Below are 26,739 nucleotides of genomic sequence, written 5' to 3'. Positions count from 1 at the left end.
ATCGATTTGCATATGTTGAACCATCCCTGTATCTCTGGGATAAATCCTACTTAGTCAGGGTGAATGATCTTTCTGATATATTCTTGTATTCTATTTGCAAATATTTTGTTGAGAATTTTTGCATCTATGTTCATGAGGGAGATTGGTCTGTAATTTTCTTTTTTTTTTTGTTATATCTTTGTCTGGTTTTGGTATCATGGTGATGCTGGCATGAGAGAAGATGTTTGGTATGATTCCTTCCATTTCTATTTTATGGAAAAGTTTGAGAAGCATTGATGTTAATTCTCCCATGAAGGTCTGGTATAATTCAGCAGTGAATCTATCTGGGCCTGGAATTTTTTAGTTGGGAGATTTTTTATAACTGCTTGGATCTCCACACATGTGATAGGTCTGTTTAGCTGGTTGATCTCATCTTGATTTAATTTTTTAAAATATTTTACTTTTATTTATTTATTTGCAAGACAGAGGTAGAAAGAGAGAGGGAGAATGAGTGAGCCTGGGCCTCCAGCTGCTGCAAATAAACTCCAGATGCATGTGCCACCTTGTACATCTGGCTTATGTGTGTGCTGGGGGATTGAACCTGGGTCCTTTGGCTTTGCAGGCAAGTGCCTTAACTGCTAAGCCATCTCTCTTGTCCCCTTGATTTAATTTAGGTAGGTCATCCACATCTTCATTATCCACTTATCAGTTGGGGTATGTCTAGGCTGGTTCCATTTCCTAACTATTATGAATAAAGTGGCAATACACATGGTTGAGAAAATATCTCTAAGGTAGTCAAGTCCTTAGGATATATGCCTAGGAGTGGTATAGATGAGTCATATGGAAAATCCATTTTTAGCTGTTTCAGGAAGCTCCACACACACAGTGGAGTATATGTTCTTTTATAAATATTTTTTTTAATTTTTTATTTATTTATTTGAGAGTGACAGACACAGAGAGAAAGACAGATAGAGGGAGAGAGAGAGAATGGGCACGCCAGGGCTTCCAGCCTCTGCAAACGAACTCCAGACGCATGCGCCCCCTTGTGCATCTGGCTAACGTGGGATCTGGGGAACCGAGCCTCGAACCGGGGTCCTTAGGCTTCACAGGCAAGCACTTAACCGCTTAGCCATCTCTCCAGCCCGAGTATATGTTCTTATAGTATGTCCCTATGATTTTTTAATTTCTCTGGTATCTGTTGTGATGGTGCCTTTTCCATCTCTTATTTTATTAATTTGTGTCTCTTCTCTTTCTTTTGGTCAAATTTTCTAAGGGTTTATCAATCTTGTTTCTCATTTCCAAGAACCAACTCTTTATTTCATTGATTCTTTGGATTTGTTTTGGTTTCTATTTCATTAATTTATGCCTTAATCTTTATTATTTCTTCCCATCTACTGACTTTTGGTTTGCCTTGGTCTTTTTCCAAGCCCTTAAGGTGAAGCAATGAGTTGTTTACTTGTGATCTTTTAAATTTCTTTATATAGTCAACTTAAAGCTATAAATTTCCCTCTTAGGACTGCCTTCATTGTGTCCCAAATGTTTTGGTATGTTGTGTTCTCATTATAATTTGATTCTATGATTTTTTTCATTTCCTTCTTGATTTCTTTTTTATAATATTTATTTATTTATTTGAAAGAGAAAGAGAGAGAATGGGTGTGCCAGGGCCTCCAGCTACTGCAAACAAACTCCAGATGCATGCACCCCCTTGTGCATCTGGCTAATGTGGCTCCTGAGAAATTGAACCTGGGTCCTTTGGCTTAACAGGCAAACATTTTAACTGCTAAGCCATCCCTCTGGCCCTTGTTCTTGACTTCTTCATTGACCCATTCATCATTTAGTAGTATATTGTTCAGTTTCCATGATTTTGTGCATGCTCTATAGCTTTTCTTGTGATTGATTTGTAGTTCGATCCCATTGTGATCAGATAGAGTTCAAGGAATTACTTCAGTTTTCCTGTCTTTGTTAAGATTTGCTTTGTGTCCTAACATATGGTCTATTTTAGAGAATGTTCCATGCACTGCTGAAAAGTGTGTATTTTACAGCACTTGGATAAAATGTCCTGTAGATATCTGTTAGGTCCATTTGTTCTAAGACCTCATTTAATCCAGATGTATCTCTGTTTATTTTTTCCCAGGATGACGTGTCAATTGATGAGAGTGGGGTGTTAAAGTCACCCACTACAACTGTGTTTGGTGTTGTATGTGACCTTAGTTCTAAGAGCATTTGCTTGATGAAATTGGGAGCCTCCATGTTAGGTACATATATATTTAGGATTGTAATGTCCTCCTGTTGGAGTGTTCCTTCAATCAATATAAAGTGACCTTCCTTTCCTAACTAATGTTGGTCTAAAGTCTATGCTGTCAGATATTAGGATAGCAACCCCTGCTTGTTTTCTAGGCCCATTTGCTTGAAACACTGTTTTCCAGCCTTTCACCCAAAGATAGTGTCCATCCTTTTTGGAAAGGTGAATTTTTTAGAGGCAACAAATGGAAGAATCCTGCTTTTTTTGTTTGTTTGTTTTAGTTTTTTTTTTTTTTTTTTTTTTTCGAGGTAGGGTCTCACTCTAGCTCAGGCTGACCTGGAATTCACTATATAGTCTCAGGGTGGCCTCTAACTCATGGCGATTCTCCTATCTCTCCCTCCCAAGTGCAGGGATTAAAGGTATGTGCCACTACACCCAGCTTGGATCCTGCTTTTTGTTGTTGTTATAATTTATTTTTATTTATTTATTTGAGAGTGACAGAGATAGAGAGAAAGAGGCAGAAATATATATAGAGAGAATGGATGCGCCAGGGCCTCCAGCCACTGCAAACGAATTCCAGATGTGTGCGCTCCCCTGTGCATCTGGCTACCGTGGGTCCTGGGGAATCGAGCCTTGAACCAGGGTTCTTAGGCTTCACAGGCAAGTGGTTAACCACTAAGCCATCTCTCCAGCCCTGGATCCTGCTTTTTAATCCAGTCTGCAAACTTGTGTCTTTTGGTTGGGGCGTTGAGGCTGTTGATATTAAGAGTTATGATTGAGGGCTGGAGAGATGGCTTAGCAGGTTAAGCACTTGCCTGTGAAGCCTAAGGACCCCGGTTCAAGGCTCCATTCCCCAGGACCCACGTTAGCCAGATGCACAAGGGGGCGCATGCATCTGGAGTTCGTTGTCAGTGGCTGGAAGCCCTAGTGCACCCATTCTCTCTCTCTCTCTCTCTCTCTGTCACTGTCAAATAAATAAATAAAAATAACAAAAAAAATTTAAAAAAGAGTTATGATTGAAAGGTGTGTGTTTATTTTTTCCATTTTCCTTGTTTTGTTGTTCTTCCAGATTTACTTTTGCTCTTTTGTATTAATTAGTATTTGAGTGTGGTTTGTTTTTTCCAGGTTCCTTATATGTGTGTTTTTCTTTCTCTTCAGCTTGGAGGATCCTTTCAAGTATTTTCTGTAGAGATGACTTTGTATTCAAATATTCCTTTATCCTACTTTTGTTGTGGAATGTCCTTATTTCTCTGTCTATTTGAATGGATAGCTTTTCAGGATAAAGTAACCTTGGTTGACAGTTGTTGTCTTTCAGAATACATCATTCCAAACCCTTCTGGCTTTTAAAGTTTGTGTGAGTAATCTGCTGTGATCCTGATAGGCTTGCCTTTGTTTATGACTTGATTTTTCTCTCTAACTGCTTCCAATATATTTTCTTTGGTTTGTACATTTTGTAGTTTAATTCTAATATGGCGAGGAGAGGGTTTTTTTTGTCTGTTTGGTGTTCTAAAGGCTTCCTGTAGATACATTGGCATCTCTTTCCCAACTGGGGACAGTTTTCTTCTATGATTTTGTTGAAAATGCCTATTATGCCTTTGGAGTGAAATTCTTCTCCTTCTACTATATCCTAAATTCTTATGTTTGACCTTTTCATAGTGTCCCAAATATCTTGAAATTCCCATTCATAGCTTCCTCTTAGCTTGTCTTTCTCTTTGTTGAACTGTATTAGATCTGCCACCTGGTCTAATTTAGATATTCTGTCCTCTCCTTCATCCATTCTACTGGGGAGATTTTCTACAGAGTTTTTTTTATTTGACTGACTGTGTTCTTCATTGCTCATATTCCTGACTGGTTTTTCTTTATTATTTGTATTTCTTTTCTCATGTCTTGTATTGACATATCCTTATTTAATTAACTGGTTTTCTGTGACTTCTTTGATTCCTTTGATTTCTTCTTTGATTTATTTGACCATATTTATAATCGTTCGTTTGAAATCTTTCTGCAGCATTTCCTCTAAATCAGTCTCACTGGAGGTCATTTCTGATGGATTTATAATTTTTGGTGGATTTATATTGTCTTGATTGTTTGTGCTTCTTGTATTATAATGTAGACATTTTTGCATCTTGGATTAATTTAGTCCTTGGGTTTTCTAATTATCTGCAGTATCATTAGATGTTTCAATCCATCTGATGTTATATATCTTCAGTGTAGGAGCTTAAGGTGCTAGGTGTGGCTCTTACAACTCTCAGAGTAACCACAAAAGTGACCCTAGGTGTTGGATTTGCCTGCTATGAGAGTATTCTAGTAGGCTGTGTGGAACAAAATGTAGGCAAATCTAAAATTTAACTGAACAATGCACATATTCAATGAAAACCAGCAGAGTATTTATGCAAGAGTAGGTATTATGACAACCAGATCTTCTAACAAAGTCACTGTCCCTTAGGATGTCTGTTGCCCCATACTCTTAATTCTGTCAACTAGGAGGCTAAGATTCCTGGTCTGTTGAGGGTTCCAAGTCAGCTTATGACCAAGTGAGACCTTTCTCTAATGAATGACAGAAAAGGCAACAAAGGTACTATCAGTCAGGAAGCAACAAGTGACAAGCCCAAAATATAGCTTATTTAAGAATGGCAGATCTGACCATCCATCAGATTCAACACATAATTTATGCTGACATGGAACGTGCAACTAGCGCTTCCGATCCTATATGCCAGGCTTTTTTGTGGGTACCGACCTGGTGAAATCCCAGTTACCTTTGGGGATGGCTTTGGTCTCAACTATGTTGCGCTCCTGCTTGGGTCCCTCTTTGCTGTGCTCTGGGCTCAGGTAGGCTGGCTGGGTCGCTGCTTGGATCGCTTGTGCCGGGTGCTGTGTAGATGAGCTCCCTTCCCAGGCCTCTGGTGCTTGCTGGTGCTTGTGCCAGTGGTGAGGAGAGGGGAGGCTGTGGATGGTGGCTCATGTTCCTGGTCCTTTTCCTCACAATCTGCTCTGCTGGTCCATGCTGTCCACCCCTTCATGTTTCTTGAGTTTGTGAGGAGGCTGGTGTGAGTGGAAAATCCCCTCACCTGGCTTTTCCTGCAGCTCAGGACAAGCCTGGTGACCGTGGCCATGTGGACCTGGTGCCACCGCTGCTGGAGCCACTTCTGTCTGCTTCCGTGGTCTCTAGATGCTCTGGATCTCTCCTACTTCTCTGCTGTGGTTGATAAGTTCTGATACTCCTTTACTTTTTAGTAGAAGAGTGTACTTTGTGGATTTTTTTTTTTTTGGCTTTTTTTCCCCTAGGTTGCTTTGGCATGGTTCCTATGCCACCATCTTAATCAGAAGTTGTCCTGTGCTTCTTTTATTTTATTTTTTCCTGAGGTAGCATCTCATACTAGACTAGATTGAGTTGGAACTCACTCTGTAGTCCCAGGATGCCCTTGAATTCATGGTGATCCTCCTACCTCTGTGTCTGGAATGCTGGGATTAAAGGCATGTACCACCACACCCAGCCCTGTGTTTCTTTTGATGGTTCTAGAAAAGCCAGCTGCTGTCCCTTCCACAGAGGTGTCCCCATGGTCAGCTCAACCTAATACTTCCTGCTACATGCCAGGCATGTTGGTGGGAATGTCAGGCGGACTGTGGAGGCTGTCCTGCCATGGTGGAGCTCTATGTGGCGTTGGGACAGTAGATGGCTTTAGGGTCCCCAAAATGAACTGCTTCAGAAATTTACTGCTTAAGGGAGGCCTCAGACAAACCCCTTTGTAACTTAGGCCATCAGCTTTAGAGAGCTCTCTAGAAATCTCTTCTAGTAGCTGGAATGGGCAGTCTTTCTCACTTCTGTGCTTATGAATGAGTCATTTTTGAAACTTCATTTTCCGTTTTCTCCATAATTCTGTTTCTGCTTGTTTTGATCCATATGCATCCTGTTTGCTTGTTTCCTTTGGGTCCATCTGGACTTTCGGAATCTTTCTAGGGCTTTGTTAGCCTTTGGCTTGATGGTGGCTCTGAAGGACTCCCCAGTAGTGGTGATGCATCAGCCAAGGCTTTATGTTGGCAGAAATTCGCTCCTAGCCTGGAAATGGGGACTGTCTCTGCATTTTGCTTGGAACTTTATTCCACAAAAGCTATCAGCACCAACTAGAAGAGAGATTCGTGGGGCTGAAGGTTGAACTTCAAGAGATTTCTCTGGGCAGCCATTTCCCAAAATTTGATTCAGGGGATCTTGGCTAAGATCCCCCCCACAGGGAAGTACAAATACTGGTTACTGGGGACAGAATGGTCCCCTGACCATGTAGGTGCCTTTCCTGTGGCAGATGAAGTCCTGCGCTAGCTGTGTTAGGGCACCATGTTCCCTACATTTTTTTCACCAGGGGCAATGTGGTTTTCTTTTGTTGCATGGGGTGGGGTGGGGTAGCTTTTTAGGGGAGGGATAAAGGGGGTTATGTATGGCAGGCTGGCCTCCAACTCACTGTGTAGCCAGGGATGACCTTGAGCTTCTGATCTCCTGCCTGTGCCTCTGGAGTACAGGGGTCACACGTGGGTACAACCAAACCTGGTTTACGTGATGTTGAGATTCCAACCAGAGCTCGATGCGTGCCAGGTGAGCACTCTGCCAACAGAGCCACATCCAGCCTGCTGTGTCTCAGTAATAGAACGGACCAGTGTTCTTTTTGCTCTCAGTCTTCCAGCACCAATGTCCAAGACTCTTCCCAGAAATAGGTTTGGGCCTATCAATGAACTGTTTAGGAGCAGCTATCTTAAGGGATGGGTAGGTGGGGATGTATTGTCGAGCTGCATTTGCATCGTAAGGACAGTATATTGAAAAGTCACTTGTGGCCGGGCATGGTGGCATGCGCCTTTAATCCCAGCACTCGGGAGGCAGAGGTAGGAGGATTACCATGAGTTCGAGGCCACCCTGAGACTCCATAGAGAATTCCAGGTCAGCCTGGGCTAGAGTGAGACCCTACCTCGAAAAAAAAAAAAAAAAAAAAAAAAAGTCACTTGTGGCTTTTCAATTTCCAGGTCAGTTTATCATTACTGATTTTACTCAGGAAGGGAAAGCTTGGGGGACACTAAAGCCCCCCCCCACCCCCACCTTTACTTAATGCCTTACTTCTATGCCTGAGCCATTCTTGGAAGCCATGTTTCTTGAGCTGATTTTCCCTTCTGGGCTCTGCTTTTTTTTTTTTTTTCCATGAGAGACTGGATGAAACAGGTCTATAAATCTGATTTCTCCGTGGCATCTTTGAGACTCTCAGGTGGCCCTTGTGTCCCACCTCAGTGACAGCCTGAGTGTCTTAGCTTATGTCTGCTTTGGAAGTTGATGTGTCTGCAAAAGTTAAATTCAAGACCAAAAGTTTATGAAGTTCACATGTTTGGAAACATGGGCCTCATGGCTGTCTAGGACCCCGCTGAGTCTGCCAGTTTAGATACTGAGTGCCTGATACATTCATGGTCATTAGTAGGAGGTCAACAAGCTTTGTAAGGCATATGACCTGTGGGGGTGGTACTTGGTGACTAGCCTAGGTTGTTGTCCCTCAGTTCTAATTTTAGGGGTAAGTAACCAGTGGCAGAGGCCCCCTGTGAGGAAGAACTTCCAGACTCACCCCATGAGCAGTCTGAATCCATGTTTCAGGTATTAGCAAAGCAGGGGAGTTTGTCTTTAAATTGCAGAAGCATCAAAATTTTCATTATGACAAAAGTCAGACCTGACTAAAGGGCCTCACAGTTGCTTCTGCTTTGATCTTGCTTTTTTTAAAAAATTTTGAATCAAATACATATGCGGCTTGTAGCACCCCAACTCTTCAGGGCCCAGGGTAATGAAAGCCTTCTTGCACAGTTCAGCTGATACGTATACTTAAAGGACACTTTTCTTCCAACCATTAGTCAGCTTCATGAACCCTAGCCTGCACTGGGCAGATTCTTAAAATATCTGCCCATCAGCAGCCTCTCAAAGAGGAATGTTAAATGCTGCCATGATGTCAAAGGGGCCTCAAGGAGAAGGGCCTGGGCCAAGCTTAGCCTGTCACTCCTGGATGGGCTTGAGTGAGAGATAGGCAAGGCAGAGGCATAGTGGAGCCCTGGGCCTCTCAGCTGCTCAGACAGCCCAAGTGTGGTTCTGGGGGACAAGGCTCCTGGCCACGAAGGACAATGACTTGCCAGACACTACCACCTAAGTGACAAGCAGTGGCGTGTGGTGCTTCCTTTTCCTTGCGCTACCTCTAGTCAAGCCCGAATCAGGATGTCAGGAGTTTCCAAGGAGGGTCCCAGTCCCCTGCGTCTGCCAGCGTTGGGCAGGATCTGCTTAGCCACCATGGACAAAAAGCTTAACATACTGACTGAGAAGGTGGACAGACTCTTGCATTTCCAACAAGATGTCATGGAGAAGCTGCAGTGTGTGTGCCAAGGTATGGGCCACCTGGAGCGAGGCCTGCACCGGCTGGAGGCCTCCCGAGAATTGGGCCTGGCAGAAGCTGACGGCTCACCCCCAGCCGCTGCTCAGTCCAGGTGGCCCGAGCTCCTGGAGCTGGTGAGGGCTGTGCAGCAGGATGGTGCCCGGCATGGTGCCAGGCTTGAAGCCCTCTTCAAGATGGTGGTGGCTGTGGACAGGGCCGTTACTTTGGTGGGGGCCACGTTCCAGAACTCCAAGGTGGTCGATTTCATCATGCAAGATAGTAATGTCCCCTGGAGGAAGGGCAGCCCGGCTGATGGCTCCCAAGAGGTTGGTTTCTGCTTCTCTGGCTGCGCAGGGAGGGGAATCGGGGTTCTGGTGGAAGCTGGGCAGGCAGTGAGTCTCAGGAGAGCTGCAGAGACATTGTTCACTTCCAGCGCTTTCTGTGCGCTGTTGATGGAGGAAAGGAGAGATGGAGACTTAGAGGCCTCAGGTGGCTTGCTAGACAGTCCACTAACTCACTCTCCCTTCTCAGGAAAAGATGAATCAGTGGCCTTGGTGGGAGGTGACACCTTGGACAGCTCTAGGCCATGCATGCATAGAACAAACTGGCCACTAAGGAGAGGATGTCATACTCCTTAGTAGTAGCAGACGTCTCTCTTCCGGTAGTGCTCTTTCTATCCTTTCATACCTGGGATAGGGCACAGGCAGAGGGAGACCAGCCTCCACAATTCCTACTCAGAAGCCCACCTCCTCTTTCATCTCTAGCATTGTGCTTTGCCTCACGGGGGGCAAACGTGTACACCTGCCTGTGGGGAGATGAACGCCTACAGTCACCCATGGGGGCAGCAGGCAGGAGTCAGAGCCGGGGGGTGAGGGTAGCATTTCTGAGAATGGCTGCTCCCCAGGTTTACATAATCACACTTGTGTCCTAATGGAAGCTTGGCCAGTGGGGAGTGAGCAGTGAGGCATTGCTGCAGGCAGGTTCACATTGCTGGCAGAAAACAGCCGACCAAGAGCAGCTTATGGGAAAAAGGGTTTATTTTGGATTATGGACTCAAAGGGAAGCTCCACAATGGCAGGGAAAACCATAGCATGAGTAGAGAGGGTGGATATCACCCCCTGGCCAACATAAGGTGGACCATAGCAACAGGAGAGTGTGCCAAACACTGGCAAGAGGAAGCTGGCTATAGCATCCATAAGCCCGCCCCCAACAATACACTGCCTCCAGGAGGCGTTAATTACCAAATTGCCATCAACTGGGGACCTGGCATTCAGCACACCTAAGTTTACGGAGGATACCTGAATCAAACCACCACAGGTATGTAGAGGAAGTACCCCATTTGGGAACAGCTAAGGACCAGCCACTAAATATTTGGAGCTATTCAGCTGACCCACCTTCCCCTTCCTTCCTGCAGCAGCTCCCGGCTCACCTCTTCCTCAGCTCCCTGCCGCCTGCCCTACGCCCCCGCACAGTGTGATCTACAGGGGAGATAGGACCCCTGCAGTGGCTCTGGCCACTGATAACCAACCTTGGCTTTATAAAACAACAACAACAACAAAAACTAATTAAATAAATTTAAGTAATGGCTTTAAAAATAAAATAAAAGCTGGGGGGCTGGAGAGATGGCTTAGCGGTTAAGTGCTTGCCTGTGAAGCCTAAGGGCCCCGGTTCGAGGCTCGGTTCCCCAGGTCCCACATTAGCCAGATGCACAAGGGGGCGCACGCTTCTGGAGTTCGTTTGCAGAGGCTGGAAGCCCTGCCGCGCCCATTCTCTCTCTCTCCCTCTGTCTTTCTCTCTGTGTCTGTCGCTCTCAAATAAATAAATAAATAAAATTAAAAAAAAAAAAGCTGGGTATGGTGCCACATACCTTTAATCCCAGCACTCAGGAGGTAGAAGCAGGAGGTTCACTGTGAGTTCAAGGCCAGTCTGGGACTATAGAGTGAGTTCCAGGTCAGCCCGGGCTAGAATGAGACCCTACATCAAAAAAAAAAAGAAAAGAAAGAAAATTAAATAAATAAAATTACCGTGCACATGGTAAAAGAAAAACACATGAGGGCTGGAGAGATGGCTTAGTGGTTAAGCACTTGCCTGAGAAGCCTAAGGAGCCTGGTTCGAGGCTCGATTCCCCAGGACCCACATTAGCCAGATGCACAAGCGTCTGGAGTTCATTTGCAGTGGCTAGAGGCCCCGGCACACCCACTCATTCTCTATCTATCTATCTATCTATCTATCTATCTATCTATCTATCTATCTATCTATCTATCTATCTATCTGCCTCTTTCTCTCTGTGTCTGTCACTTTCAAATAAATAAATAAATAAAAATAAACAAAAAAATTAAAAAAGAAAAGAAAAACACATGATATGTGAGGTCCTGGGTTCAAACCCCAATATCAAAAGAACAGAAACAAACACAAAACCCAGTCCTCAGGAGAACTCCCCTTACCTGCAACAATCACAGGTGCCAGTTTCCTGTGACTGATCAGCTCTGGGCTCAGCCTCTACAAGCACATCATATAGATAAAACTGTATGATAGGGGCTGGAGAGATGGCTTAGCGGTTAAGCACCTGCCTGTGAAGCCTAAGGACCCCAGTTCGAGGCTCGGTTCCCCAGGTCCCACGTTAGCTAGATGCACAAAGGGCACATGCGTCTGGAGTTTGTTTGCAGAGGCTGGAAGCCCTGGCATGCCCATTCTCTCTCTCCCTCTATCTGTCTTTCTCTCTGTGTCTGTTGCTCTCAAATAAATTAAAAAAAAAAACAAACTGTATGATAGCACATGCCTGAAGGAAGATCAAGAGTTCAAAGCTATCCCGGGCTACATGAAAACTTGTATCAAAATCATTCAATCATTCAATCAAAACAAATCATTCCAGGGGCTAGGAGCTCATTATATATAGTTCGCCTTCCATGGGCTCTGCACCTGCTGGCTAAAGCTAAGCAACTTCAAATTGAAAATATTTAGGGGAAAATTATGTCCGTGCTGAATATGTACAGATGTATTTTTATTCCTAAGTATAATGCATAGTGCTTCCATTATATTAGATGTTATAGGTAATCTGCAGATAAAGTATACAGGAGAATGTTGTAGGTTGTATGTAAATACAACACTAGTTCTTTTTCAAATTTTTATTTATTTATTTGAGAGGGAGAATGCTAGGGCCCCCAGCTGCTGCAAATGAACTCCAGCCACATATGCCACCTTATGTGGGTCCTTGGGAACCGAACCTAGGTCCTTTGGCTTTGCAGGCAAGCACCTTAACCACTAAGCCATCTCTCCAGTTCTTTTAAATCTTTTAAAAATATTTTATGTGTTTAGTTGCAAGGCACCAGGGCCTCCTGCCACTGCAAATGAACTCCAGACACACACACTTTGTTCACCTAGCTTTACATGGGTACTGGGAAATCATACCCAGGCTGTTAGGCTTTGCAAGCAAGTGCCTTGAACTTCTGAGTCATTTTTCCAGCCCATGCTAGATCTCGATTTTTAAAACTTTTTCTTTTCTTTTTTTTTTTTTTCTTTTTTCGAGGTAGAGTCTCACTCTGGTCCAGGCTGACCTGGAATTAACTCTGTCATCTCAGGGTGGCCTTGAACTCATGGCAATCCTCCTACCTCTGCCTCCCGAGTGCTGGGATTAAAGGTATGCGCCACCACGCCCGGCAAAACTTTTTCTTTTAAACTAGGAAAGACAGCGGGTTTCCTGGTTTTACTTAAGCTAAAAATGTGGAGCGCTTCACAACTTTGCGTGTCATCCTTGTGCAGGGGCCATACTAATCTTCTCTGTATCGTTCCAATTTTAGTATATGTGCTGCCAAAGCGAGCACAATTTTTAAAACTTTTTATTGAAAGCTTTCATAAATATAGACAACATACCATGATCATAATCCCCTCCCACCACCTCCCTTTTCCTCTTCCCCAAACCACTGCATCCTTTCTAAGGTCACGAATGTCAAGGCTACTCTGTCTCTTCATGAGAGCATTTTAACAGTCCTCCCCTTCCTTTGGCTCTTACATTCTTTCTGCCACCTCTTCTGCAATGGTCCCTGAGCCTTGGAGGGTGTGTGAGAGATGTCTCAGTGTTAAACACTCCACTGTCACTTCTCAGCACTGTGGTGAGTTTTGAGTCACCCCAGTGGTCACTGCCATCTGAAAAAAGAAGGTTCTCTAACAAAAGTGAGAGTAGCATTAATATATGGGCATAAATATAAGGGTTTAGAGGGCAATTTGGTGGGCATCATATACTCATCCAGACAACAGTAGCAGTTCCCCCCACCCCCCAGGGCTTATGACCTCTCTATCTGTAGGCTTTATTTATTTATTTGTTTTGGTTTTTCAAGGTAGGATTTCACTCTAGCCCAGGCTGAACTGGAAATCACTATGTATTTCTCAGGGTGACCTCGAACTCACGTCAATCCTCCTACCTTTTTTGTTGTTATTGTTTTTTTTTTTTTGTTTTTTTTTTTTTGAGGTAGGATTTCACTCTTGTCCAGGCTATCCTGGAATTCAGTATGTAGTCTCAGGGTGGCCTCGAACTCACAGTGATCCACCTACCTCTGCCTCCTGGCTGAAATTAAAGGCATGTGCCACCATGCCCAGCTTAAGTTTTTAGTTTTAGGTTGTTTTTTTTTTTTCTTTTGGTTTTTTGAGGTAGCATTTTGCTCTGGCCCAGGCTGACCTGGAACTCACTATGTAGTCTCAGGGTGGCCTCGAACTCATGGCAATCCTCCTACCTCTGCCTCCTGAGTGTTGGAATTAAAGGCGTGCACCACCACATCCAGCGAGTTTTTAAAATATATTTTTATTAATATATTTATTAATTTTATTAATATATTTATTTAATATATTTATCGATTTAGTTATTTTTGCAGCCATAGGCTTTTGACTAGGTTTTCAGCACTGGGCATGAATTCCCTCTTGTGAAGTGGGCCTCAAGTCCAGTCAGAACAGCTGGTTTCTTCCGTAACAGACATGTTACCACTGCGCTGGTTGGTACATTTGTCCTGTCTGGAAAGCTGTTAACTTGCAGGATCCACTGCTGGTTAACACCACTGATAACTTTGCTTTGTAAAAAGGCTGCGTGTTGCATAGGTCTCTTCAGGGTTCTGACAGCAAGTTAACAGGGAGGAGGCTCCAGCTCAGCTCCAGCCTGATTCCTCAGTGACCTGCAGCCCAAGCGCGTGGAATCTTCAGCAACAGGGTCTTACCATCTAGTTCCTTTGGGCAACCAGGAGCTTTGTATGCCAGATCTCTCACCATTGCAAACAAATGCCCACCTGGCTTTTTTTGGGTGGCTAGGGAATTGAACCCAGGCTGACAGGCTTTACAAGCAAAGTGCCTTTGACTGCTGAGCCATCTCCTTCAATATATCTAATAGTTTTAATTTATCTCTTTCCCTACAAGATTGAATATCATTCACTGGTTTTACACCGTTTTTATCTTCAGTGAACTACCTCTCATGTTCTTGTCCCTCTTCTCTATTTTGTTTTCCTTGTTGATTTATAACAGCTCTTTGAAGAACCATGAAATTAGCTGTCATACATAGGCATTTATGGATGGGGAAGTCATAGAACTTTCTTTTGCTTTTTACCCTGCTTTTTTTTTTAAATATTTTAATTATTTATTTGTAAATAGAGAGGGAGAAGGAGGGAAAGAGAGAGAATGGGTGTACCAGGGCCTGTAGCCATTGCAAACAAACTCCAAATGCATGTACCACTTTGTGCATCTGGCTGTACGTGAGAACTGGGGAATCAAACCCAGGCTGTCGGGCTTTGCAAGCAAACACCTTCAAACACTGAGCCATCTCCCCAGCCTTGTTTGTTTGTTTTAGTTATTGGAACATTTCTTTCTTCCTTGTTTTTTCTTGAGGTAGGGTCTCACTATAGCCCAGGCTGACCTGGAATTCACTAGGGAGACTCAGGGTGGCCTTGAACTCACGGCAATCCTCCTACCTCTGCCTCCCAAGCGCTGGGATTAAAGGCGTGCACCACCACGCCCGGCCCCTTGGAACACTTCTTGTCTGCATTGCTCCATTGGTATTTGACTGTTCTCTCTCATCCTTCTGTTAAATACACTCACCACTGTGGGTTTCGGTAAGGCTTGCAATCAGCCTCTAGTCCCCAGGGTGTTCTGAGAATGCAGTTAACTGAGATGTAACTAAAACTGTCTGACACACTGTCAGTGCTGAAAACTGCACTGCTGAGCCTTCTGGAGAGGTCTCTGTGTTTCCTACGAGAGCAGGGGCCTAGTAATCATCTGTGGAATTGAATTACATCCTAGCACTGGCTGTTAAATTTGGAAATTATGCCAGGACTCTGTCAAGGTCCTTATCTGTTGGTTTGTTTGAATATTTTTAAAAAATACATTTTATTTATTTATTTGAGAGAGAGAGAGAGGGGGAGGGAGAGAATGGGCGCACCAGGGCCTCCAGCCACTGCCAACAAACTCCAGATGCGTGTGCCCCCTTGTGCATCTGGCTTATGTGGGTCCTGGGGAATTGAACCAGGATCCTTTGGCATTGCAGGCAAATGCCTTAACTGCTAAGCCATCTCTCCAGCCCTGTTTATTCATTGTGGCGGTGATGGTGGTGCTGGGGATGGAACCCAGGGCCTCCACCCATGCAAGGCAGGTGCTCTGACACCAAGCTGCATCCCCAGCACCCTATTAATGAATCTTCTTGAAGTGCTGAGTGAACTTCACTTGGTTGTAACCATGAATTGGATTATTACTCGAAGCCAGGTGCTCTCAGAAAAAAATAATGAATAAAACAACAACTCCAGGCTCAGCTGGGGGTGGGCCCCATCATGGTCAAGCTGTTCAGTACATCAGCCTTTATGAATGGGGCTTGAAGTCCCTTTTCCTTCTGGCTAGGATGGGTGTGCGCGTGCGCGTGTGTGCCTTCCTACAATAGAGGCAGGGAGAGAGAGAACAGTTTGAGCCCATCAAGGTCTGCCAAAGGACAGCCTGTACGTGTCCCTTTCTACTGGTGGGGTGAAACAGGAGGAGGTCTGTGATAATGCCTCCAGCTCTCCCAATGACAGCAGAGCTTGCAGAGAAGAGTGTTATCTGCGTGCAGAAGGTCTGGGCCACTCTGATGACATTGCTGATAAGCACAACTGCATCTAACGTGTTTTTTAAGTGCCTACTATTTGGGAGAGAAGAGAGCTGTAGGGCCCCACTTTAGGGGAACTGCAGTCAGCTGAGTTTTACCATTTGAGCCTCGATGACAGATCCTTAGATTTCAAGAGAACTTGAGACTTAGAATTTTGTTCTAATCAGATTCACTAAGGCATAATAATTATTTTATCAAGAAACCATTTATACACAATAAATTGCACACACAGTAAAAGCTGTGCACATTTTAAATATACAGTTCAACAAATGTGCATACCCGTGTAACCACCACCATACTAAAAATATACAACTTACTGTTTTGTTCTGTTCTGTTTCGAGACAGGGGCTCTAGCCCAAGCTGGCCTTGAACTCATAGTGATCCTCCTACCTCTGCCTATCGAGTCCTGGGATTAAAGGTGTGCACCACCATGCTTGGCTAATATAGAACATTTCTATCACCCCTAATAGGATTCTAGAATTTTAATCTAAAGATTTATATTTTGAAGTTAAAATCTTTAAAAATTTATTTATTTGTTTGCACAGGTGTGTCTGCGCGTGCCCGTGGGTATGCCAGGAGCTCTTGCCACTGTAAACAAATGCACACCCAGCCTTATGTGGGTGCGTGGGGAATTGATCCAGGCCGGCCAACTTTCTCCCCAGTCCCCAAATTAGGTCTTGTCTTTACAAATTTATTTATTTATTATCTATTTGAGGGAGTGTGAGAGAAAGAGGCAGATATATAGAGAGAATGGGCATGCCAGGGCCTCTAGCCACTGCAAACTGCATGCGCCACCTTGTGCATCTGGCTTTATGTGGGTACCGGGGAATAGAACCTGGGTCCTTAGGCTTTGCAGGCAAGCTTCTTAACCATCTCTCCAGCCCTAAAACTCTTTTAAATGCTGCACAAACAAAATGTGTCCACAGCTGGGTTTTTTTGTTGTTTGTTTGTTTGTTTAATCTCTGGGCTTTTGGAACATTAAGGACCTCTGTGGCCAAAGCGTGAGCGAGAGGCCCATTATTGGTGGGTCTTATAAAGGTGTGCAGGATGTGGCGGGAGCTCTGCGTTATTACCAGAGCTGTTGTAACTTGTACCAGGCTCAAAATCCATGGGGCCCAGCAAGAGGTAGAAACTCAGAGAAATGTTTGCTGGAGTGCTTGCTACCTATTGGGCTGTGCCAAGTATCCATAGTGATCGGGATTGTTTTAGGACGCTGAGCATGCGCACAAAAAAGATAATGAGGCGCTGGTTTTAGGCAGACTTCAGATTTAAAGAAAAGCTGTTGACTGCTCCTCTCGGCCGGCACTGCGCATCCTTACACAATGGGTTCCTTGGCACTGATAGTTCGTTGTCTCAAAATAACCACAGCTGTTGGGCTCTTTCTACGTGCTGGACACACTCCTCAAAACATTTTCACAAATTAGTTCCCTAATCTTTCCTCTGACTTTATGAGATAAAATTTGCTAATGGGATAGCTTCCTATTTCACAGATGGGAAAGTGAGACGTAGAGAAGTATGGCTAAGTGGTAAAGGTGGGGTTCAAAACCAGCAAGGCTGGTTTGGGAGACCAGGTGCCTGGCTTCATTGCTGTGCTGGAAAGGGGTAATATGGCATCCACCTAACCCACTGTCCAGGTAGATGTTAACCATTGACTGTGGCACCCTCTCCTGCACAAGCATGGATTAGACTTTAGAATCCAACCTCAAGCAGCATTCTGGTAGCTGTGAACAGCTATCTGAGCTGACGGTTTGGGATTAAGTTTGTTTTTCCATCCTAGGTCTAAGTCATTTGAACTCCAAAGGTACTTAGAACCCCTTATCAGGGGCTGCCTCCCCTGCCACCAACGCCCCCCCCCCCCCCCCGGCTTCCCTGAGCAACACAGGGAAATGCTGGACAGAACTTGGGCTTCTTCTCTTTTGATTTTTTGTTTTCAAGGTAGGGTTTCACTCTGGCCCAGGCTGGCCTGGAATTCATTACGTAGTCTCAGGGTGGCCTTGAACTCACAGCAATACTCCTACCTCTGCCTCCTGAGTGCTGGGATTAAAGGTGTGCGCCACCACACCCAGGACTTTCTTTTGAATTTTTTGAGTCTGGAAAGGCCTCAACATCATTATCTCTAAATGACAATAATCAGTATCACCCTCTAATACTACCTTGGACTACAGAAATAACCTAACCCCTTTATCTTAAGCACAGGGTAGATGGTCAGTAAATGCTTGTAGTTTGAATGATGGTGTCTTATGGTGATTATTGTAGAGCAAAGAGCAAGCGGAAGAGAAGGAGGCAAAACCAAAGCATGCGCTGAGTACCAGAGGTGTGCAAGCCGACAGCAAGGGGCTGTGGGAAGGTGAGTGGGCACACTTGCTTCTCATTGCACACACAATGGTTCTGAATAAAAATGCCAACAGGACCACCCATAGGAAGGTTGGGATTGTTTTTTTTTTTTTTTTTTTTTTTTTTTTTCCAGGTAGGGTCTCACTTAGCCCAGGCTGACCTGGAATTAGTCTCAGGGTGGCCTTGAATTCACAATGATCCTCCTACTTCTGCCTCCCGAGTGCTGGGATTAAAGGCATGTGCCACCACGCCTGGCTGGGACTTTTTAAAATTAATTAATTTATTTGTTTGACAGAGGGAAAGAGAGAATTAAAGGGGTGCTCCAGGGCCTCCTGACTCTACAGATGAACTCCAGACACAGGTGCCACTTGGTGCATAGCTGGCTTTTCATGGGTACTGGAGAATCGAACCTAGGCCATCAGGCTTTGCAAGCCAGCTCTTTTAACCATTGAGAAATTTCTTCAGACCATAAATCTTTTTTTTTTTTTTTTTCCAGGTAGGGTCTCACTCCAGCCTAGGCTGACCTGGAACTCACTCTAGTCTCAGGCTGGCCTCAAACTCACAGCAACCCTCCTACCTGTGCCTCCCAAGTGCTGGGATTAAAGGCACATACTACAATGCCAGGCCATAAATATTTTTAAAAATTTTATTGATTGTTACTTGCAAGCAGAGAGAGAGAGAGAGTGGTGGGGGGAGATAATGGGTGCTCCAAGGCCTCCTGCCAATGCAAACAAACTCCAAATGCAAATGTACCACTTTGTGCATCTGGATTTTATGTGAGTACTGGGGATTCGAACTATTAGGCTTGCAAGCAAGCACTTCAACTGCTAAGCCATCTCTCCAGCTGGAAAGTTGCTTTTGTTTTCCTTTTTTCAAGGTTGGGCCTCACTCTAGCTCAGGCTGACCTGGAATTCACTAGGCAGTCTCAGGGTGGCCTCGAACTCATGGAGTGCCTTACACCTCTGCCTCCCAAATGCTGGGTTAAAAGCATGCATCTCTATGCCCAACCGTTTTGCTTTTTGTGATTTAGAGTCTTATATAGCCCAGGCTGGCTACAAACTCACTTTGTATGACCTTGACCTTCTGATCCTCCTGGCCTCCATTTCTTGAATGTTGGGATTATAAACATATGTCACGGTGCCCAGCTAGATTGCTTTTTTAAAAGGTTAATTTTGCGTTAATATTTACATGATTCCAAAGTCAAATTGATAAAAGAAGGTATGTTAGGAGAAGTCTGGCTTCTATCCTTTCTCCCTATGTCTCAATTTCTCCCTCTGTGTAACCATTTCAAAAACTTTAGTCTTACATAAACTCTTAATCTCAGGGGGAGTGGGCAAGATAGGAGGATTGATGTGAGTTCAAGGACAGGCTGAGACTACATAGTGAATTTCAGGTTATCCTGGGCTAGAGTAAGACCCTGCCTAGACAAAAAAAAAAAAAAGACATGGCTGGAAAGATTGCTTCGTGGTTAAGGTGCTTGCCTGCAAAGCCAAAGGACCCAGGATCAATTCCCCAGGACCCATGTAAGCCAGATGCACAAGGTGGTACATGTGTCTGGAGTTTGTTTGCAGCAGCTGAAGGCCCTGGTGTGCCCATTCTCTCTCTCTCTCTTCTCTCTCTCTCTCTCTGCCTCTTTCTCTCTCAAATAAGTAAATAAAAATAATAAAACAAAACAAAAAAGCTGGGCATGGTGACACATGCCTTTAATTCTAGCACTTGGGAGGCAGAGGTAGGAGGATCGCTGTGAGTTCAAGGCCACCCTGAGACTACATCATGAATTCCAGGTCAGCCTGAGCTAGAGTGAGACCCTACCTCAAAAAGCAAAAAAAGAAAACAAAAAGCAACTTTAGTCTTGGGCTGGGGTGACGGCTCAATGGGTAAAGTGTTTGCTGCACAGGTGTCAGGGCTTGAGTTCAGATCTCCAAACCCACATCGATGCTGAGTCTGCTGGTGCATTCCTGTGATCCTGGTTCTGGGGAGGCAGAGACAAGGGTCCCCAGAGCTCTCTGGCTAGTAAATTCAGCTGAATCAGTGAGCCCTAGGTTCAGCGGTAGATCCTGTCTCAAAGAGTAAGATGGAGAACGAGTAAAACACCTGATGTCGACCTCTGGCCTCCCCTTACACGTGCACATGTCCCCACACAAGCACACATACAAGCACACATGCCACACATACACCTGCAAAATAAGTCTTTCCCTTGCCAAGCATGGTGGCGCACACCTTTAATCTCAGCACTCGGGAGGCAGAAGTAGGAGGATCGCTGTGAGTTCGAGGCCACCCTGAGACTACAGAGAGAATTCCAGGTCAGCCTGGGCTAGAGTGAGACCTTACCTCGAAAAACCAAAAAAACAACCCAAAAAAGTCTTTCTCTTTCCTTTGATGTTCAGTCTATGTAAACCACATTACATGTGATTACACATGCACACACATATAAATATGGTCAATACATCTTCAGACAGGCTCCCATTCATACCATTCTATGCTTTGCCTTTTCATTTATAGGATATTCTGAGATAACTGCATACAGAGATATTAATTTCTCATTTTATTTTATTTTTCTGAGGTTGGGTCTCACTCTAGCCCAGGCCAAGCCGGAACTCACTCTCTAGTCTCAGGCTGGCCTTGAATTTACAGCAATCCTCCCACCTCTGCCTCCCGAGTGCTGGGATTAAAGGCATGCACCACCATGCCTGACGACTAACTTCTCTCTCTCTCTCTCTTGTTTTGGTTTTTCGAGGTAGGGTCTCACTCTAGCCCAGGCTGACCTTCACTCTGTATTCTCAGGGTGCCCTCGAACTCACAGCGATCCTCCTACCTCTGCCTCCAAGTGCTGGGATTAAAGGCGTGCGCCACCATGCCCGGCTTACTTTTCTTTTCTTTTCTTTTTTTTTGGTTTTTCAAGGTAGGGTCTCACTCTGGTCCAGGCTGACGTGGAATTAACTCTGTCATCTCAGGGTGGCCTTGAACTCATGGCGATCCTCCAACCTCAGCCTCCCGAATGCTGGGATTAAAGGCGTGCGCCACGACGCCCGGCTACTTTTCATTTTTTTAATGGCCGTTCCACACTCCACTATGTGGATGTTCCATGGTTTACACATCCTCCTGATGGTCATATGGTTATGTTCAGTCTTTGGCTGTTATAAATGTACAGTGAGTGGCCTTTTGCATACTCCTTGCATTTTCTTTCTCCCGGCCTGTTCTTCTCTATAGAGAGCCAGAGGGGGGACCCTCCAGCCGGGATAGTGGGGCGACTGCCTCTCATCAGCACTTCGGGGATGGGAGCCGGCCTCACTCTGGCAGGCACCTCACTGGGGCAGGAAGCTGGAGTTCTTGGCCCAGATGACGTACCCCCGGGCCACCTACTGCCACCCACAGAAACTGAAACCAGAGCTCCTGAGACATCCAGTGAGAACCCTAGGACTAACCCGGAATTGTCTACAGAACCCGACAAGGTCAGTGAGGCCCTCACCAACCAGCAGGTGGCACTCAATGCAGGACAAGAAACATCATCCAGCAAGCCTGTCCCTTGGCTCTCAGAAGAGGGCATGAGGCTGAGTTCAGCAGCCAGCCCTGAGCCCCCAGGGTCAGTAACTCCAGCCACGGCAGCTCACGGTGCTAGAGAAGAACTTCCGAGGTAAGAAACATTCTTGCTGGGCAAGGGGAGGAATTGATTGCATGACACGTGTTGGTTGACCACTATATGCATAGAGTTGAGCTAATTTTATGAGGGGAAGACCCTGTATTTGGGAGCGTGGAGGACTTGTTCTTACCTGATGACCATAAGAATTACCTGGAGGACATTTTAAAGAAGTGTTTCAATGGCTAGAGATACTGATTTCTGGAGTGAGACTTAGGCATTGGGGATGTTTTTTTTTTAAACTGCTATGGGGTAGAGTTGAGAGTTACTACCTCTTAGTTCAATAATAATAGCCGGGCATGGTGTGCGTGCCTTTGATACCAGCACTCGAAAGACTAATGTAGGAAGATCACCATGAGTTCCAGTCCAGCGTGGGGCTACAGAATGAGTTCCAGGTCAGTCTGGGTTAGAGTGAGACTCTACCTTGAAAACAATAACAAAATAATCCTAATAATCACAGCATATAGCAGACGGGGTTCACAGAGCACTTTACCACATGTCAAGCACTGGCTTAGCCTTTTACAAACATCTAATCATTTTATCCTTCCAGTATGCCTATTTTCCATTTTACTGATGGTGAAATTTAGGCTCAGAGTGCCACAGTCATACAGGCTTGGGATCTGAGACCAGCTTGCTGAATCTGTTTGCCGAATCACCACACATCTGCTTTCTTGGACTGGCATTTAATTAAGTCGTAAACAAAGTGATGAGAGATGGGGCAGTCAAGCCTGGGGCTTTGTATCAGTGGTTGTGGACATGGAGTTACGGCAGTTGCTCTACTCTGAGGATGTAACTTTAAGACTTTGTTAGGCAGGCACTGGGAAAATTAAGGACCTGTTGAATGCCCAGCACTGTCTGTATTCATCAGCCCTGTGGGCAGCACATGCTGGCACTCAGGGCAGTCTGGGAATGGCAAAAGGCTTTTGAGGCTTCTCAGAGGGGCCTGATGCTCTCTGTACCTGCCCTGGACTGCCCTGATCTATCACTGAGACCCTAAGCCCCAGCACAGAGAGATTCTCTAGCGTTTGTTTGCTGTGGTGACTGGCAGAGAAGTGCCGGTGGTTGTTGGCCTTTGTTCTGGAAGGAAACAGGAGCCTTCCAGGAGCCTTGACAAGTAGGGAGGAGAAATTCCTGGCAGATGTCCCAGGATCTAGGCCAGGGCTTAAATGTGGAATCTGGAGTCAGGGTGGCGGTGGGGGGGGTGAACTTTCCATGAAGTTGTTAGGGGCTCAAAAAGATTCCCAGTGAGAAGTGATATTCATCTCAGGTGCCGGCCCTGAGCAGAATGTCAGGCCTGCAGCAAGTCCCAAGGGACGGAGAGCTCACCCTATACTCTTCCTTCTCTAACATGTGAGAGCATTTTGAGGAAAGGAGATTGGAATTCAAGCTTTCAGCTCTGATTAGGAGAGGTTGCTGGTGCAGACACCGGAAGCTTATCTGAAATTGGCAGCACTGAGTTCTGCGAGTGATTGGAAATGTCTGTCATGGGTGTGGTTGTGCTGTGTGTAAGGAAACACTAGACAACAAATATAGTGTGGAGCTGCGTACAGCGGCTTTGGGGACATCCCATGCCCCCCTGGAGGGGGACACCAAAGAGAGGAGCAGCTGCTGCTGGTCTTTTCATCTAACCACTTACATACTCCTCCACAAATTGGCTTGCCACAGTTTCCTGGGTCTCTTGGTCTGGTATGAATGAAGCCTGAGCTAGGTTTGGGGTGGCTTAGCTTGGATATCCCCTACCATCACCCATACCTAGGTTGCAAGGGGCGCGATGTTCAAAGGATTTCTGCCTCCTACCCAGTGCTTAACTGGAGACAAATTGTTAAATCATCTCCCAAATGTATCACAGATAGTCAGGCTGTGTCCTCACAAGCCCTGGGTCCTTAGGCTTTTCAGGCAAATACTTAACCGTTAAGCCATCTCTCCAGTCCCCAAAATATTTTTTTAAAGGGATTTCCTTTTGTAAATAAATCTGTAAGGTGGTTTTGTGAGGTACATTGTTAAGATTTAGGGATGAGAAGATGCTAACACAATTAAACTCAAGGGCACATTGTGGCCAAAATTGTAATTTGTCGTTATTATCATCCTTGTTTGAGATGTCTTAAGGAAAATAGGCACTATGTCTGTTTTATCCATTGTGTTATGGTTTCAGAATCCCAACCAGATTCTGGAGTGGGAGGTTCTTTCATTTGCCATGTTTCATAAATTTTCCTGTCTTTCTGGCCTGTCTCAAGGGTATAAGTATCTCTTGGGTACCTTTCTTTTCTGTTTTCTATTTTTTTTTTTTTTTTGAGGTAGGGTATCGCTCTAGCCCAGGCTGACCTGGAATTCACTATGTAGTCTCAGGGTGGTCTTGAACTCATGGTGATCCTCCTACCTCAGCCTCCTGAATGCATGTGCCACCACTCTGGGCTCTTGGGCATCTTTCTTTCAATTTTCTTGGATATGTATTTTAAGTGTAGTTGCTAGAACATATGGAAAATCTTACTTGTTTGATAAATATTCACATTTTCCACTATAATCACATCATTTTATTTTATTTTTTAAAAACTTTTATTGAGCCAGTGTGGGAGTGCACACCTTTAATCCCAGCACTTGGGAGGCAGAGGTAGGAGGATTGCTGTGAGTTCGAGGCCACCCTGAGACCCCATAGTGAATTCTAGGTCAGCCTGGGCTAGAGTGAGACCCTACCTCAGAAAACCAACAACAACAAAAAAACACTTATTGACAACCTCCACAAGTATACACAATGTACCCTGATCATAAATCGTCTCTCACCTCCCTCCTTTGTCACCATTCTCCCTCCACTGAACTCCTTTCTAACTAGTCTCTCTCTCTCTCTCTCTCTCTCTCTTTTTTTTTTTGAGGTAGCATCTCGCTCTAGCCCAAGCTGACCTGGAATTCACTATGTACTCTCAGGGTGGCCTCGAACTCACGGCAATTCTCCTACCTCTGCCTCCCAAGTGCTGGGATTAAAGGCGTGCGCCACCACGGCTGGCTGTTCAAAGGGATTGAAACTATGTATTCCTACTGTCAATACAGCATACCACAATGTTGCTAACATTGCTAACAGTTCAGGGGCATTCTTAACCTCCAGCTGGGTCACAAGTTCCAGGACCCCAGCTTCCAGGTAGTAGCAATGAATGAAGTGGGCCCAGTACAAATAGAAAGTCCAATCTTTTATAACAGTTGTTTGATTTTAGTCAAGCACTTCTAATCTGAGGCTTTCAGTGTGAAATTTGATTTGGTTCCTGCTTTTTAAAAATAATAGTTTTGGGCTGGAGAGATGGCTTAGCGGTTAAGCACTTGCCTGTGAAGCCTAAGGACCCCGGTTCGAGGCTCGGTTCCCCAGGTCCCACGTTAGCCAGATGCACAAGGGGGCGCACGCGTCTGGAGTTCGTTTGCAGAGGCTGGAAGCCCTGGCGCGCCCATTCTCTCTTTCTCCCTCTATCTGTCTTTCTCTCTGTGTCTGTTGCTCTCAAATAAATAAATAAAAATTTTAAAAAATAATATGTTTTATTTATTTGCAAGGATAGAGAAAGAGAGAGCACGAATGAGTGCACAAGGGCCTCTAGCCATTGCAAACAAACTCTAGATGCATGCACCACTTTGTGCATCTGGCTTCACATGGATACCGGGGAATCAAACTCAGGTTGTGAGGTGTTGCAGGCAAGTGCCTTAACTGCTAAGCCATCTTTCCATCCTGGTTCCTGCTTTTCTAAAAACAATTTTTTAATACTTTATTTACTTGCAAGCAGAGAGGGGCAGAGATGGGGGAAGAGAATGGGCACATCAGGGCCACTGCATACGAACTCCAGATGCATGTGCCACTTTGTGCATCTGGCTTTCTGCAGGTACTGGGGAATTGAACCTGAGTGATGAGGTTTTGCAGGCAAGCACCTTAACTGCTGACCCATCTCTCCAGCCCAGGTTCCTGCTTTTTTTTTTTTTTTTTTTTTTTTCACTGAAAAGGAATCTGAGGCCAGACGAGGGTGGACAGAAACCACATGTCCCGCCTATAGACAGCAGTCTTCCTGGTATAGAGCCAGGCTTAAAAAATCTCAGGGCATCTAGTATTGCCCATTTCTACCATAAGTTGTCTGGAGCCTTCTGTAGACCCTCATCCAGTAAAATCCTGCGAGTAAGCACAATGTCTGTTATTAAGCAGATCTTTCTTCTATTGTCTTGCCTTGGCAGAAATGGCCAGAGATCCAGAGGTTGTAGTGACTGCAATCTGCTGGTTCCAAACCACAAGCTGTCTTACTATTAAAACATCCCAATTTTACAGATAAAACAGGCTGACATCTCTGTCTAGAAGCGACAGCAGCAGGTCCTTGAGCCCTAATCCACTCTGACTCCAGAATCTTGCCTTTAACCTCAGTCAGGAATTGTTTGTGTACAGTGCTAAGGGTTGAAACCAGAGTCTCAAACATGCTAATCAAGTTGTCTGCCACTGAGCTACATCCCCAAGACTGCCTCACTTTTAATCCCACAGCCATATTTCTCTCTGCCCAGGATTGCCCTCCATGCGCAAGAGATGGAATGTCCTGGAAAGCTGCTTATGACCCAAGAGGACAGCCTCAGACCCACTGCACCTGTGGAAGCTCCAGCAGCTGCCCAGCCGGATGAGCAGGACACGTGCGGGTCCAGGTGCTGTCCTGAAACTCCTGGAACTGAGTTGGGGGGACAGACCTCTGAAGGAGTCAGACCATTCCCCCCACTGCTGAAGAGGAGCAGCCATGGGGGCGCAAGTGCAGAGGAGGAGCCAGGGCCTGAGGCCAAGCCTGACACGGGACCAAGCTCGGCCACAAGGGCTGAGGAAGATGAGTCTTCTGGGACCACAGGCCTGCAGCAAGACACAGGCCCAGGAGCAGGGCACCCTGAACCAGGGGAGGACTGTGCAGCCAATGGCTCTGGGAGAACTGAAGTAGGAGGGACCCTGGGTGCTGAGGCTTGCAGAGTGGTTCTGGGTAAGTGAGGCTGTGGTCCCACTTGACACAGACCTGAGGTGAGCGGGTGGGCCTTCCTACAGCTTGCAGGGTTAGATGATGTGAGTCCAGGGAGA

General features: G+C 45.3%; 1 protein-coding gene and 1 non-coding gene across 2 annotated transcripts in view; one reads left to right on the top strand and one right to left on the bottom strand.

Moving 5' to 3' along the window:
- Positions 1-8,444: 8,444 nt before the first annotated feature.
- The window catches only part of Mylk3 (myosin light chain kinase 3), a 41,355-nt gene continuing 23,060 nt past the window's right edge, over positions 8,445-26,739 (top strand). The window contains exons 1-4 of the mRNA XM_004664787.3: positions 8,445-8,924; positions 17,960-18,050; positions 21,248-21,671; positions 26,190-26,644. Of these exons, the coding sequence (XP_004664844.3) occupies positions 8,445-8,924; positions 17,960-18,050; positions 21,248-21,671; positions 26,190-26,644 (1,450 nt within the window). The remainder of the gene's footprint in view (positions 8,925-17,959; positions 18,051-21,247; positions 21,672-26,189; positions 26,645-26,739) is intronic.
- LOC123458123 lies at positions 12,313-12,419 on the bottom strand. The gene has a single exon (XR_006635422.1). It is a non-coding gene; the product is annotated as a U6 spliceosomal RNA (small nuclear RNA).

Source organism: Jaculus jaculus, chromosome 1, assembly GCF_020740685.1.
Source record: "Jaculus jaculus isolate mJacJac1 chromosome 1, mJacJac1.mat.Y.cur, whole genome shotgun sequence".
NCBI classification, from domain to species: domain Eukaryota; kingdom Metazoa; phylum Chordata; class Mammalia; order Rodentia; family Dipodidae; genus Jaculus; species Jaculus jaculus.
Note: the sequence above shows the minus strand (reverse complement) of the source record. Positions and strands in the feature narration are given on the sequence as shown.